General features: G+C 44.4%; 1 protein-coding gene across 1 annotated transcript in view; it reads right to left on the bottom strand.

Annotated features, from left to right (window-relative positions):
* Window positions 1-847: 847 nt before the first annotated feature.
* Window positions 848-15,675, bottom strand: part of LOC138957942 (uncharacterized) — a 17,687-nt gene continuing 2,859 nt past the window's right edge. The window contains exons 3-5 of the mRNA XM_070328963.1: window positions 7,991-8,302; window positions 6,377-6,661; window positions 848-1,014 (exon numbers count right to left, since the gene is read on the bottom strand). Coding sequence (XP_070185064.1) covers window positions 848-1,014; window positions 6,377-6,661; window positions 7,991-8,302 — 764 coding nt within the window. The remainder of the gene's footprint in view (window positions 1,015-6,376; window positions 6,662-7,990; window positions 8,303-15,675) is intronic.

The following is a 15,675-nucleotide window of genomic DNA, read 5'->3' as shown; positions in this document are numbered from 1 at the left end:
TAGCGGGTAATAAGACACAAAGCAATACATGTCGGTAACTTCTTCAAGGCACACTTAGCTTCACGTAAACCATCAGTTTCTGGACACAGACACGGTTATAATTTTACACACAGTACAAACATCATTTCGTGTAAACACTCACCGCTTGAGAAATCGGACGCCTTGTTTTGGCGCTAGACCTAACTTTTACAATCTAAATAATACATTGACAGCTTGTTACACAAACATTCTTAAATCATAACATAATTCTGTTTTCACCAAGACAAGATCAGTACAATTCGAAGTTTTGAAAGTTAATTCCCTCATATACATACACATGACCTATATACCTTCCGCATATTTGATAGCATCTTTGTCAGATGGTGTGTGTGGGACGGGGCTGGGACAGGAGGGGGGGGGTGCACAATAATGGTTTCTTCACTGTTATGCAAAACTAGTACATATTCTGATTGTGTAGTTTATTTTAACGAGGGGAACCTTGCTGGGAGGTGTCCTAATTTTCTGTCTATTCTACTGAAGAGACGGTACCTTATGCAACATCTATGATTCCTGGATATGTGAGGAGCATGCATGCACAGTCTTAATTTTAACAGAAACGATATAATCACACACTCGTGTTCATTTGTAATGACAGGTAGTGTAGTACATATATACTTCAGTAAATAGAACATACTTGTATACGTAAACATGCACATGTTCGTAGTTTCGTCCAAAAGGCTCAAACAATGTAATCAGTCAATTTGTTTCTATCAAATGTTTTCATCACGTTACTAACAAGTGTTCTGTGACACTAATACCGCTTTTTCTTTTACACGGTCACATTGATAAAGAAAGCCTCGTCATAATATTACTCACGTGTGGTGCTGCAAGAGTTCCTCCTCTTCTTAATGACCACGATGACAATGACGAAGCCTAGAGTTGCACAACCACTGCATGGGACGACGATGACCACTATCGTAACTGAAGATACCCCGGCATCCACATCCGATGGTGTTGTTGGTTGTGTAGGTGTTACTGAAAGTAAAACAGACAGATGAATAGCAAGTACCAAGGGTTTAGTGAAGACTCACACTCTAAACATATCTCTGTGTGTACGTACCGTCAGTTACACTTGTTTCCCTTGTTTGGGCGAACACAGAGAGAGAGAGACAGAGAGAGACAGAGAGAGAGAGAGACAGACAGAGACAGAAAGAGAGAGAGAGAGAGAGAGATACAGAGAGAGAGAGATACAGAGACACACAGAGAGAGAGAGAGGAAAGAGAGCAAGAGAGAGTGAGAGAGAGAGAGAGAGCGAGAGAGAGAGAGAAAACGAGAGAGAGAGAGAGAGAGAGACAGAGACAGAGAGACAGAGAGAGAGAGCCAGAGAGAAAGAGCGAGATAGAGACAGAGAGAGAGAGAGAGGCAGAAAGACAGACAGACAGAGAGAGAGGCAGAAAGACAGAGAGAGAGAGAGAGGCAGAAAGACAGACAGAGAGACAGAGAGAGACACAGAGAGACAGAGAGAGAGAGAGACAGAGAGAGAGAGAGAGAGAGAGAGAGAGAGAGAGAGAGAGAGAGAGATTCAGATTCAGATTCAGATTCAAAACTTTAATACAAAGGGATAAAGGTTTTAGGCAATGCCTAATCTTCCAACCTGTCCCTTTTAGACATACATGACATTATACATTACAATTATATATTTATATAACATGTATTGAACAGCCAAACGAATAACTAATTAACTAAGAATTTGTAATCAGGTTAAAAGTAACAAAACACTAGTTATAATAACGTGGTTCATTGATTAATAAAATGATGATTAAGATGTTATGCAGTAACAGTTATGATTTTAAAGCGTAGGGAGAGAATTATTTTTGACAAAGATATTTTCGAACATTTTTTTTAAAAGATGAAAGGGTTTGACATGTTTTACAGTACATTGGAAGTATATTCCACACAAGCGATCCCCAGTAGGATAAACTAGATTTATACAAATCAATGCGTGGGAGCGGTAGCGTATAATTCAAAAGCCTCGCTCTACCAGGAGGACGGTCAAACAGGTCTTGGATGTATGAAGGTGTTTCATGGTTGTACATTTTAAACATGAAAACACTAGCATTTAAAAAGAACTGCTGATGTAGCGGAAGAATGTTCAGTTGAGTGTATTTTTCTTGAGTAGTCATATTGGGATCTCGGTTTAATAACTTTACACCTCTCTTGTGAAGTGTGTTTATTTTCTTTATATGAACATCACTGGCATTGCACCAGACAGTAGATGCATAGCAAATGTGAGAAAGACAGTGTGCGTGGAAAAACATTTTGAGGGCATCCACAGAAACAACGCACCAGAGCTTGTTAAGTAAGAAAAGGTTCCTAGAAACTCGTTTATAAACTGTATCAATGTGAGAGCGCCAGTTAAGTTCATCATCAATTACAACTCCAAGCACACGGTGTTGATGGACTTGAGCAATGCTAACTGTACCATGCATAAGATCAAGGCTCAGAAGCTGTCGCTGGTGTTTTTGTCTTGTGGTTATTAACATGCTTTTTGTTTTCTTAGGATGCAGTGCCATTCTGTTACAATTACACCAATCATTAATATTTGCTATACTTTCTTGGAGTACTTTTCTTATGAGATTTATATCTGTATTACTGCTGTGAAGTGTTGAGTCATCCGCAAAAAGATCAAGTACAGCATTTTCTTGTTTGAGGTGTAATGGTAAATCATTAATGTATAGTCCAAACAGTAAGGGACCAAGGATAGAACCTTGTGGGACTCCACATTTTACAGTGCCTTGTGATGAATATGAACCGTTTAGGTAGACTGCTTGTTTCCTATCTGACAGATATGATGTAAAAAGGGACACAGATGAGCTATTTTGCAGGTAAATAAGTAATTTGTCTAACAAAATAGCGTGATCAACTAAGTCAAATGCTTTCCTGAGATCAAGGAATACCGCTCCAACCATTTCACGATTGTTTATTGCTTTTAGCCAGGTATCACAGAGCCGGGTAAGGGCAGTATGACATGAATGTTTAGGACGAAAACCTGATTGATAAGGATGAAAAATATTGTTTTCTTCAACATATTTAAGGAGATGGGTGTGTATATGCTTTTCCAGGGGTTTAGACAGTATAGAGAGAATAGATATCGGTCTGTAGTTGTCAAGGCTATCGGTGTCTTTTGACTTTGGTACTGGAATAACTTTAGCCGTTTTAAACACTGATGGGAAGACATTCTTCCTGATAGAGAGATTGTATACATGGGTTAAACTGTTTACAATATAAGGAAGTGACATTTTTACAATTTGTGAATTAAGATTGTTTGTGTCCATTGTTTTTTTGTTATTTAGAGAGAGAGAGAGAGAGAGAGAGAGAGAGAGAGAGAGAGAGAGAGAGAGAGAGAGAGAGAGAGAGAGAGAGAGAGAGAGAGAGAGAGAGAGAGAGAGAGAGAGAGAGAGAGAGAGAGAGAGAGAGAGAGGAGTCGACAAAGACAGAGCTAAACCAAAACACAACGTAATAAACCGAAACACAGAAACATTACACATTAGATGAAAGTCGGAATATAAACTGAGACATCAAGGTCTTCTAAAGAACAAAGCATTCCTGTGAATTACACATACGGTATCAACAAGAAGAACAACATATAAGAGAAGTGTGTTCTCATTTATTTTTTCGGAAAGATACATCCAACACTATTCATCCACCCATACAAGAATGCAAAGTGTCATCAGAAACTACAGTATTGCAACCAGTAGTTCCGCAAGGCAAAATTGCGGATGCTTGGATAATCACACTAAAAGAGAAACAAACCCCTTCTTTCACTGGAACGCTGTCATAAAGTTCCAAGTAAGAATCAAACACATTCTTCCAAAATAAATTTATTGTGTGATTACAAATGGCATTCTTCAAAACAACAGGACCGTATTCTTCAAGCATGTTAATTTCAGGACATTCTTTGACTAAAAGTTGTTTCCATTTTGGGTTACAAGAGTCTGAAAGACATTTCTTGAGCCAAGTAAGTTTTAGTGATTTGATGTATGTAGCTACATGTGGAATATTCAACCCTCCTTTCTCAATGGGGTGCACAGCATTGGACCGCTTGACTTTGTCTCGTTTTTTATCCCATACAAAAGTGAAGCACATATTTTGCACCTGAGATATCAGATGGTCTGGGGGGTTGGGCAACATAATCCACAGATAGACAAGCTTTGATAACACAAGAGACTTCAAAACCGCCACTTTTCCCGCAGGTGTAATAGAGCGTTTCATCCATGTATTGAATAACTGTTTTGTTTGATTGAATTTATCCGTAAAATTCATCTCTGCCATATTTGAAAGATCGTTTGTAAACCAGAGTCCTAATAATTTAAACTGTGCTGGATTCCACGTCATTTGAAAATTGGGTAAATATTGAATATTGCTATTTCTTTTACTGCCTAACCAAACGTTACAGGTTTTCTCGTAATTAAGCTTCAACCCCGAGATGGATTCAAAGTCTGCTAAATCTTTAAAAAGTTCTACGAATGAATCCTGATCACCTTCCAAAAATAAGGAGGTGTCATCTGCAAACTGACTGATTTTGCACTCGGTGTCCGAAACTGTAATTCCTTTTATATTATCATTTTCCCTTATTTTACAGGCCAACAACTCCAGTGAAAGAAGGGGCAGATATCTTGATGGAACCCCTGTTTTTTAATAACAAATTTCAGATTGATAATAAGGTTGTGTATTTTGAAGATTGGGTAGAGAAAGATGTATTTTTTGTAAAAAATCTTGTAAATGACACAGGCACATTTTTATCCTTGGGAGATTTTCAAACAAAATTCAATATCCAGGTTCCGTTTCTTGATTTTTGTGGACTCGTCAGTGCGGTCAAGCAGAAATTCAATATTCGATTAGAAGACAACAATGGTTTTAAATCGCACAAAACATTTGACATTGTAACTAGATCTCCAAAGGGAGCCAAAGTGTTTTATGATGTAATGTTGGGTGAACACACACTTCCCAATGCCTGCAAGAGCTGGGAAGGGATCATTGGCACAGAGGTTGAATGGCCGAACATTTTTATGACCACAAAGAAAATCAAGGAAACAAAACTACGGTGGTTTCAGATGAAAATTAATTATAGAGTGCTTGTTACCAATGGTATTTTGAAAAGCATGGGTGTGACTGCTAGTGATGAGTGTAATTTTTGTAAACAAAAGAGAGACACAATATTTCATTATCTCTGGGAATGCGAGTGCGTGCAGACTTTTTGGAATGCATTTATCAATTGCCTAAGGGAGAAATGTGCAAATTGTACCCGACTTGCTTTGAACCCTACTCTTGTACTGTTTGGCAATGACAATAAGACAAAAGTCGATGAAGGTTTTTCACACATATTATTAATTGCCAAGTTTTTTGTTTATAAGTGTAGACTTGCTAAAGTCCAACCAACTCTCAACATGTACCTCAGAGAACTTGCATATGTACACAAAATAGACAAACAAGTACATCAGATTACAATGAGTTATGACAAATACATTCATAAGTGGGCTGCGTACACAGAGCTGATACAAGAATAACTGCACACACTTTCCTGCTTTTATATTAAAAAAACCACTTTATTTTCTGCCATAGTATACATAAGGTGTGTTCGTTAGTGTCATAATATTCTGAATTGCCTTTCCCATACTGTGAACCTGAATGCATGCAGGTAATCTTTTCTGAATAATAAAAATTGTGAAAAAAAGAGAAACAAACACAGTTTGACAACTGTACCTGCGTGTAGAATCTGAAACGGTGCAGTGACAGCCCCCTGCAGCGCGTTTCTAATAGTCATGTTGTACAGACCAGTTTCATCCTCTGTTATATTGAAGGGGGTGATTGTACAGTACACAAGATGTTCCGCGGATTGGTTCCTTTTGCAGCTCTTGTTGAACGCGCTCTCCGCAGCAGGTGGACATTTACTGGCGGTGTTGTTTCCACAAAAAAACACTGTTATATTAGGTGTTGGGTATCCCATAACGGTAAGGGTCATCCCCGCTTGTGTCAAATTATGAAGTGTTGCAGTATTGAACGAATAATTTGCAAGTCGTGTTGAACCTTTAGAGATAGAAAACAATGCATACGTTAGTACGTTAGAAGTAGAATGCATAGGGTTACAGCGCACTAATGACAAAACATACATTATGGGACATGACATTTATCAGGATAGTATGCCTGTCTGTTATGACCCTGTTAGACTACTACTACTATTACTACTACAACTACTACTACTACTACTACTACTATTACTACTACTACTACTACTACTACTATTACTACTACTACTACTACTACTATTGCTGCTGCTACTACTACTACTACTACTACTACTACTACTACTACTACTACTACTTTTTCTACTACTTACACTTCACAAAGAGTTGTACCGTTCCGCTGTTGGGATGGAGTAATGTGTTGTTCGCTTCACATGTGTAATTGCCGAGGTCTTCGCACCGTGCGCTGTCAATAGCATGCAGTAATCCTTTCTCAGAATCTGAGCCATCTGTTATGGCAGTGCCGTAGCCATGCTTGCGGAGTATCAGTGTAGGAGACGGCCGGCCAGCTCCTTGACACCGAAACATCGCCATCTCGGATTCTGCAACTGTTTTGCTGGTGTTGCCGTTCACAGTGAAGTTTGTCACGATGGATTTGTCTGAAGGAGAAATACAGGTACACTCATATAACATATGCATTATGTATGGAAAGTGTGGTTGTTTCAATTAAACTCCGAAAAATTGTCCTCTATCAAACCGCGTCGGCCACTCTGAATAACGACGTTAACGTCGAACTAAGCTATTTGCTTTGGGAATGCAACACTACATCAGACTGTAATGGCAGATCTGCGTGAAGAATACCGACCGGCAAAATGAACAATAACTCGTGTTAGGCGGCACGAATGAGCTAGCGTTACCATTTAATGTTGGTTTGAAATCACCGGCTTTACTTATCAGCAATGAACAGTTACTGACAAACGCACGAACGGACGCATGGGGAGACGAAATGATACACCATTAATTAAGCAACTTGTACAGTGCATATGTTACAAAATTAGTATCATGGTAACCATGACATCAAATCTGACGTAACCAGCATAACTATAATTGGAATGTGGACAATTTGCGAGCTTCAATTGTTTCATACAACGGCTGCTAGTTACGTGATCACATCCAAGGAGGAGATTAACGCGATTTGCGGCTTCATCTTACCATTACTTTAGTTAGGAGACGTTGGATACAAATCCCCTAGGCCAGTCATGACTAGACTGCATTCGCTATGAGGAAAGACACAGATCCATTGGCATACCTCTCTGCAGACAATAATCACTGATGATTTAACACTGGCGATTGCATTAACGCTCCTTCAATCTAGTGGCATACGTTTGGGGAAACAAGGAGAAACGTGCCAGTCTGTCAGAGTGTCCTTGCGTCTTTGTGGCTGGGTAATACAACAATGCACAGGAAACAGACAGCGCGACTAGAACAATGTTGAAAAAAAAATGCCCCCTCCCCCCCCCCCAAAAAAAAAAAAAAAAAAAAAAAAGAAATTCCTCCGATGTAGGAAAAACACCCCCGTTGGTCACAAAGGGAAATAACCATTCTCACTGCCACCAACTGAGAAGGTTATTTCCCTTGACCATTAATATGTCCCTCTATAAGTCCTTGTAGAATCTTAATCCACCAATAACTCCCTAACCGTGTGTTTGACTGGTCCCAATTTTTGTAAGGACCGTCTCAGGAATGTATAGAACCTGTTCACCAAGTTTGGTGACGATCGGTCCGTTCATTCTTGAGATCTATATGCGAACACAAACACACAAACAAACAAACAAACAAACAAATAAACAAACACTGGAGCGAATCCTATACACACCCCTATACCGGGGGTGTAAAAAAAAAAAAACCAGTTACAAAGGCGTGCAGCCAGAGTGTTCACCAACATACACAATGATGTGAAACAAAAGCAAATAAGTAGAATCACATACATTCCAACATAAACTCTGCATTCGTAATGTTGTCATAAAGCTCGGGCTCCGGATCCCAGTGAGCAAAACAGGTGCAGGTCATGTTGACCGCTGTGGTCTGTGAGGTGTCCACGGTGATGGAACTGCTGACCGTACGTCCGTCATCACTGACGTCATCCTCTCGGTCTGCAAGGTCAGGGTGCTGACAGTAGAGTGTGACAGATAACACGCGTGGTTTGCCTCCAGTCACTGTGCACGTGATGTTGTCGCCTTGCTTCAGTGGTTCCGTCCGGCGTGGTTCTATGGTGATTGCTGCGCTGGATTCCGGGGGGTCTGAACACGGACACAGACACATGGAAGATTTAGTCACCTACTACCGTCAACACTATGCTATCATGTTCATTGACTTCCTTTTTGACATCAAATTCATTTTGCTTTTTATGTACAAAAAGGGGATGTAAACGAGTGTTACAATGACAATAATAACTGCTTGAAAGAGAGAGAGAGAGAGAGAGAGAGAGAGAGAGAGAGAGAGAGAGAGAGAGAGAGAGAGAGAGAGAGAGAGAGAGAGAGAGACTTAGACTTAGACTTAGACTCATGTCACGATCGGGTGACAGAGACCAAGAAAGTGTCACTCAGTGGAGTGCCTGTTCTTGGTCGGTTATGATAGAAAGCGCCTGTGCGTGATATTGGACACAGCAGAGTTTGCTGACAGTGCTCCCGAGCACGGATGTTTTGAAACGCACGAGCTTCACAGTGCGGGTTTCTGCTGTCATAGAGCTGACAGGGTTTTCGCTGACAGCGCACACGGGATTTTCAGGGATTGAGTTTCTCGTGTCTTTTTTCTGCTTGGGGAGGCAAAATTGTGTATAGCTGGACTGGTTTTGTGACAAGGTCAGTCACGTGTTATTGGCTAGGTTGTCTGAGAGAGACACAAGCACGGGACACTTGACACCCAGCGGCAGAAGGGGAAGGACCTAATACACAGTTTCTAGAGTATGATGGTTTTTCACCGAATATTGTATTCGGCACTCTAGGGGAGCTTCCACTAGTTAATCCTTCACACTGCCACGTATTTTGCTGAGGACAAGTCGTCACATTTCCTTCGTCGGCGATGGCTTTCGCATAAGGATTCGACAAGGGGTTCTGGACGTTTTGGGTCACTGTTGACGAACAGAGACTGTTCCAGGGAGGAGGCGGACTTTGCTTCCATTGAGAGTTACAATCATAGGCTTTTGAGGTAATAAATCATTATTTAACGCTGTTGATGAGTCTGTGTTGTGGAATGAAATACTCTCTGTTGTTCTTTCCAGGTTAGCGCATAATTTACTCTCTGTGACGCTAAAATACTAATCTGTATATGGTTTTTGCAGATAGGGAGAGAAGGACGGAAAATGGCTGTTTTGTTGTTGTAAAAAGTCCGTTTTGTGCAGGCCCACGTGCTCGATGAGATATTTAAAGATGACATGTTTTAAGGTGGTGGGTGAGGGGTAGCTGACATGTTTAGTGCACCGATGCTTTCTGTTTGCAGCCTTCGTTCGTTCGTTCGATCCGATTCGTTCGTTTCGAGTTCCTGTAACATCTGCACGGCTGACTTTGGCGGGACCTGTTGAAGCTACGCTAACCAGGAGACCGGCTAACTAGGGAACCGGCTAACCAGCGGACCGGCTAACCAGCGAACCGGCTAACCAGCGGGCCGGCTAACCAGCGAACCGACTAACCAGCATACCGGCTAAGCAGCAGCAGCAGAGATAAAGCTAAGTGCACCATGTCGTACGCACCCCGTTGACCACCGTTGTCTTTTCGTATCTATGATTTCATTGGAGTAGGGACAACGTGGGGTGTGGACACCTGCACGAACTAGAGCTTTTCGAACAGAACATTCTCATTTAACTATATTTACACGGGTTCAGCGTGTTCCTATAATTTTCTACATACTACTGGCATTTTGTCAGTGAACACTGGTTTTTTACGTGTTGAGAACGTAAAAGGAACATATTTTGAGTGAAGGCTCGAGGGAGGTGGAGAGTTTATACATAAACAGGCGTCTGAAACTTATACTTTTGTTGACTCTATTTAATTGTATGACTGCGAGAGTGGATCGTGGTGTGGTTAGTTAATTAGTAGTAATTAACCGGTTCATAATCACCTTGAGTGATATATTGAAACGTGACACGTGGGGGCCAAGCCGGGATTTACTCAGTTAATTTCCAACTGATAAAGACCCACCAATTAAGGATAACTAAGAGCAGATAATCTCGTCAGTGCTCGACTTATTTTCTGCTTGGTGCTACCCTTTTTTGTATAGTTTTGATCATATACCACACCTTAAGCGATTCACATCTTGCAGGAAATGTAAATTGTAATTTGTGAGTTATTGTATGCGCTAACTGTGATTATCTCCCTTTTCTTTGTTTGTGAATCTTTGTTGTTGTACGTTCAGAGTTTTCCGTTGCAGAGAGCTGAGCGGGGTTAGCGGATTTGTTATTCGTTTTACTCAGTTTTCTCTACATTGTTGTTTCGCATTCTGTAACAGGTTACATTTCTACTGTCTTGTTTTACTTGGATTTTTCTCCATATTTTGACTTTGTTGGAATTTTGGGGGGGAAGGGTCCGAGGACTTCTGTCCTAACCAAGGCTGTGGGAGACACTCTGTTTCACCGCAAAAAGCAGCCGATAAAGTAGGCCACGGCTGTGGGAAACACTTTGTTTCACCGCAAAAAGCAGCCATAAAGTAGGCTACGCGATTTGTTCTACACCGTTTGGATTTTTCTTCTGCATTTTCCGGTTGCTGGATTTTTGTATCCACCGCTTTCGTCACCGCGTATTCTAGCTATAGCTGCGTTAGACTTACTTTTGTGATAAAGCTTTGCTAAAACTAACCATGGCTACAGGGGGATCTCCGACGAGGAGAATAACTTTCGAGACTCCTGGCAGCGAGCAACCGACTGAGCGAGACGCACGCGTTAGAGCCCGAAGCGTTCTAAAACGCTTAGAAGTAGAACGGAAGGAAGAATTTGAGCGACTGACAAGAAAAGAAGAACGTGACCGACAGGACAAGAAGGACGAACTTGACAGACAAGAAAGGGAACGACAGGCTGAACGACAGGCCGAACGTGACCGACAGGACAAGAAAGAGAAAGACGAACTTGACAGACAAGAAAGGGAACGACAGGCTGAACGAGACAGACAGGAAAGGAAAGACGAACGTGACAGACAAGAACGGAAAGAGAAAGACGAACGTGACCGACAGGATAAGAAAGACGAGCTTGAGAGACAGGAACGACAGGCCGAACGACAGGCCGAACTTGACAGACAGGAACGGAAAGAGAAAGAGCAGGCGGATCGCGATCTCCAGCTAGAGCTAGCTAGGCTACAGGCCGACAAGGGTACGCTTACTCAGGCTAGCGCGCCGACGTTTGTTGCCGACCGTACGAGACTGCCGACGTTCGACGATGACAAGGACGAGCTCGACGATTTTTTACGCCGGTTTGAGCGCATTGCATCCGACCAGAAGTGGGAAGAGGCCACGTGGGCTAGCCGCCTTAGCACCTGCTTAAAAGGACGCGCATTGCAGCTCTACAACGCTTTGGATGACGACGAGGCGAGAGACTATCAGGCACTTAAGAAGGCGTTACTCCAGCGCTTCAACCTGACTGCGGAAGCCTACAGACGACGTCTGCGTAACAGCAAGAGACTGAGCGGCGAGCTGAGTCATCAGTTTGTGGCACGCCTTAATCTCTACCTGCGGCGCTGGGTGGAGATGGCCGAAAAGGACTGGACCGTCAACGACCTTGCCGACCTCATTGTCATGGAACAACTGATGTCCAGCCTGCGACCTGAGGTGGTGACCTTCGTGCAGGAGCACCAGCCAAAGACTACTCAGGAGGCAGCCGACTGGATCAGAGTGCACGAGGACGCCCAGGCGATCTCCGGCAAATCTTCAGGCTCACGGCCAGGAAAAACGGGAAATTCGGGTTCTTCAGGACCCAAGGACGGGAAGGACGATCAGGGACACAAGGGATCGAGTTCCAGAACTGACATCCAGTGTTACTACTGCAACAAGCGGGGCCACGTGAAGAAGGACTGCCACAAGAGACAGGCTGACCAGAAGGGCGTACACTTTGTTGGCAGTGAGGAGCTAAGGGACGTCACGAGCTCATGCACAATTCCACAACTCTGCGTTCCGTGCTCCAGGAAGCATTTCCAGCCCCACTGCAACGTCTACGTTAACGGAGTGAAGGGCGAAGGTCTGCGGGACACAGGAGCAGACATGATAGTGGTTCGGGCGAGTCTAGTTCCAGCTATGGCCTACACAGGAGACAGCATCAGGGTGAGAATGGCCGAGGCATCTCACGCTTACGACTTGAACACGGCAGTGATCAAGGTCGTAACACCGTTGTTCACGGGGACCATTGTGGCCGTCGTCATGGACGATCCTCCATGCGACCTGCTCATTGGAAACCGGGTTCAGTTTGTGGACGGCGTCACCAGGGAGGTTCCCGTTTATCGGTCTCCCGACGTCATTTCAGTGCTCACGCGGGCACAGGCGGAGCGAGAGGACAAACCTCTCAAACCCCTACCTGCTGCACGAGCTGCCCTGGGGAACGTGACCCCCGCGCTTCTCGCGAAGGCTCAGGATTCTGACCCGACCTTAGCTACTCCTCGGGAGCACGCGAAGTCGGGGAAGGTGAAGCTGAGCGGGAAGCATGGGAGGTCAAAGTTCCTCAGGGACAAGAAGTTGCTCTACCGTGAGTTCAGCAACAAGGAAGGTGCATTCAAACAGGTTGTCGTGCCTCGCGAGTTTCGCGAGGGTGTCATGGCAACGGCACACGACTCGATTCTGGGAGGTCATCTTGGTACCAAGAAGACCACGGATCGTGTCTGGCGCCACTTTTACTGGCCAGGCATCTGCACGGATGTCCGACGCTTCTGTGCGTCCTGCGATAAGTGCCAGAAGGTGGTTGCCAAAGGAAGGGTGAGGAAGGTCCCCTTAGAGAAGATGCCGCTCATCGACGAACCCTTTCGTCGGGTGGCAGTGGACATCATCGGGCCCATCTTGCCTGCGTCAGAGGACGGAAACAGATACATTTTGACCATGGTGGACTACGCTACTCGATACCCAGAGGCGATCCCTCTGAAATCGATTGAAGCCACGCGAGTAGCTGAGGCTCTGGTTACTATGTGGTCCCGGCTGGGAATTCCATCAGAGGTACTCACCGACAGAGGCACGCAGTTCACGGGAGGAGTGATGGCGGAGGCAGCACGACTGCTATCACTGGAGCAGCACTTCACCACTCCTTACCATGCTCAGTGCAACGGACTGGTGGAGAGGTTCAATGGCACCTTGAAGACCATGCTGAGGAAACTAGCTCAGGAGAAACCACGCACGTGGGACAGGTACATCCCAGCATTGCTCTTTGCATACCGCGAGGTTCCTCAGGAGAGCTTGGGTTTTTCCCCATTCGAGCTGTTGTACGGCAGACAGGTACGCGGTCCCATGGCTATCCTGCGTCAGGCTTGGACAGACGAAGAAGCTGACGAGGAGGTGCAGACGACAGCGACCTACATCGTAGAACTCAGGAACAGGATTGAAGAGACCTGCAAACTGGCTCAAGAGAACCTGGGAAGAGCAGCACAGCGTTATGCGCGAGGATTCGACCGCAAGGCACGGCCGCGCAGCTTCAAGATTGGAGAACGGGTGTTGCTACTTCTACCTGTCAAACACAACAAGCTACAACTGCAGTGGCAAGGACCTTTTGAGGTGACAGCGAGGGTGGGCCAGAACGACTACAGGATCATGATGCACGGGAAAGCACGCCTGTACCATGCCAACCTGCTGCGCGCCTACATAGAGAGGACAGCCTACGGGGAGAAGAACAAAGACCAGAAGAACAAAGACAAGAAGACAGAGAAGGTTGCAGTTATCAGGGGTGAAACGAGGGGTTGCTCGTTCTTGAGGACGACCTTTCTGTCTGGAAACAGACCATCAACCTCTGCAATATCTTCAGGTTGCAAGGTTGGCAAACGCCAGACTTATGCGCTGGGCGTTCATTCTCCAACCGTACCAATTCACGGTACGCGTCATTCCGGGCGCCAACAATGTTGGAGCTGACTTTCTCTCTCGGGCTGTAGAGGAGAACATGACTGTGAGCGAAACCGAGGTTTCGTCTTGAAGAGGGGAGGTGTGTCACGATCGGGTGACAGAGACCAAGAAAGTGTCACTCAGTGGAGTGCCTGTTCTTGGTCGGTTATGATAGAAAGCGCCTGTGCGTGATATTGGACACAGCAGAGTTTGCTGACAGTGCTCCCGAGCACGGATGTTTTGAAACGCACGAGCTTCACAGTGCGGGTTTCTGCTGTCATAGAGCTGACAGGTTTTTCGCTGACAGCGCACACGGGATTTTCAGGGATTGAGTTTCTCGTGTCTTTTTTCTGCTTGGGGAGGCAAAATTGTGTATAGCTGGACTGGTTTTGTGACAAGGTCAGTCACGTGTTATTTGGCTAGGTTGTCTGACAGAGACACGAGTACGGGGCACTTGACACCCAGCGGCAGAAGGGGAAGGATCTAATACACAGTTTCTAGAGTATGATGGTTTTTCACCGAATATTGTATTCGGCACTCTAGGGGAGCTTCCACAAGTTATTCCTTTCCTCTGCCACGTATTTTGCTGAGGACAAGTCGTCACATTTCCTTCGTCGGCGATGGCTTTCGCATAAGGATTCGACAAGGGGTTCTGGACGTTTTGGGTCACTGTTGACGAACAGAGACTGTTCCAGGGAGGAGGCGGACTTTGCTTCCATTGAGAGTACAATCATAGGCTTTTGAGGTAATAAATCATTATTTAACGCTGTTGATGAGTCTGTGTTGTGGAATGAAATACTCTCTGTTGTTCTTTCCAGGTTAGCGCATAATTTACTCTCTGTGACGCTAAAATACTAATCTGTATATGGTTTTTGCAGATAGGGAGAGAAGGACGGAAAATGGCTGTTTTGTTGTTGTAAAAAGTCCGTTTTGTGCAGGCCCACGTGCTCGATGAGATATTTAAAGATGACATGTTTTAAGGTGGTGGGTGAGGGGTAGCTGACATGTTTAGTGCACCGATGCTTTCTGTTTGCAGCCTTCGTTCGTTCGTTCGATCCGATTCGTTCGTTTCGAGTTCCTGTAACATCTGCACGGCTGACTTTGGCAGGACCTGTTGAAGCTACGCTAACCAGGAGACCGGCTAACTAGGGAACCGGCTAACCAGCGGACCGGCTAACCAGCGAACCGGCTAACCAGCGGGCCGGCTAACCAGCGAACCGACTAACCAGCATACCGGCTAAGCAGCAGCAGCAGAGATAAAGCTAAGTGCACCATGTCGTACGCACCCCGTTGACCACCGTTGTCTTTTCGTATCTATGATTTCATTGGAGTAGGGACAACGTGGGGTGTGGACACCTGCACGAACTAGAGCTTTTCGAACAGAACATTCTCATTTAACTATATTTACACGGGTTCAGCGTGTTCCTATAATTTTCTACATACTACTGGCATTTTGTCAGTGAACACTGGTTTTTTACGTGTTGAGAACGTAAAAGGAACATATTTTGAGTGAAGGCTCGAGGGAGGTGGAGAGTTTATACATAAACAGGCGTCTGAAACTTATACTTTTGTTGACTCTATTTAATTGTATGACTGCGAGAGTGGATCGTGGTGTGGTTAG

This window comes from Littorina saxatilis, unplaced genomic scaffold, assembly GCF_037325665.1.
Source record: "Littorina saxatilis isolate snail1 unplaced genomic scaffold, US_GU_Lsax_2.0 scaffold_345, whole genome shotgun sequence".
Classification (NCBI taxonomy): Eukaryota; Metazoa; Mollusca; class Gastropoda; order Littorinimorpha; family Littorinidae; genus Littorina; species Littorina saxatilis.
This window is presented reverse-complemented; position numbering and strand designations above follow the sequence as displayed.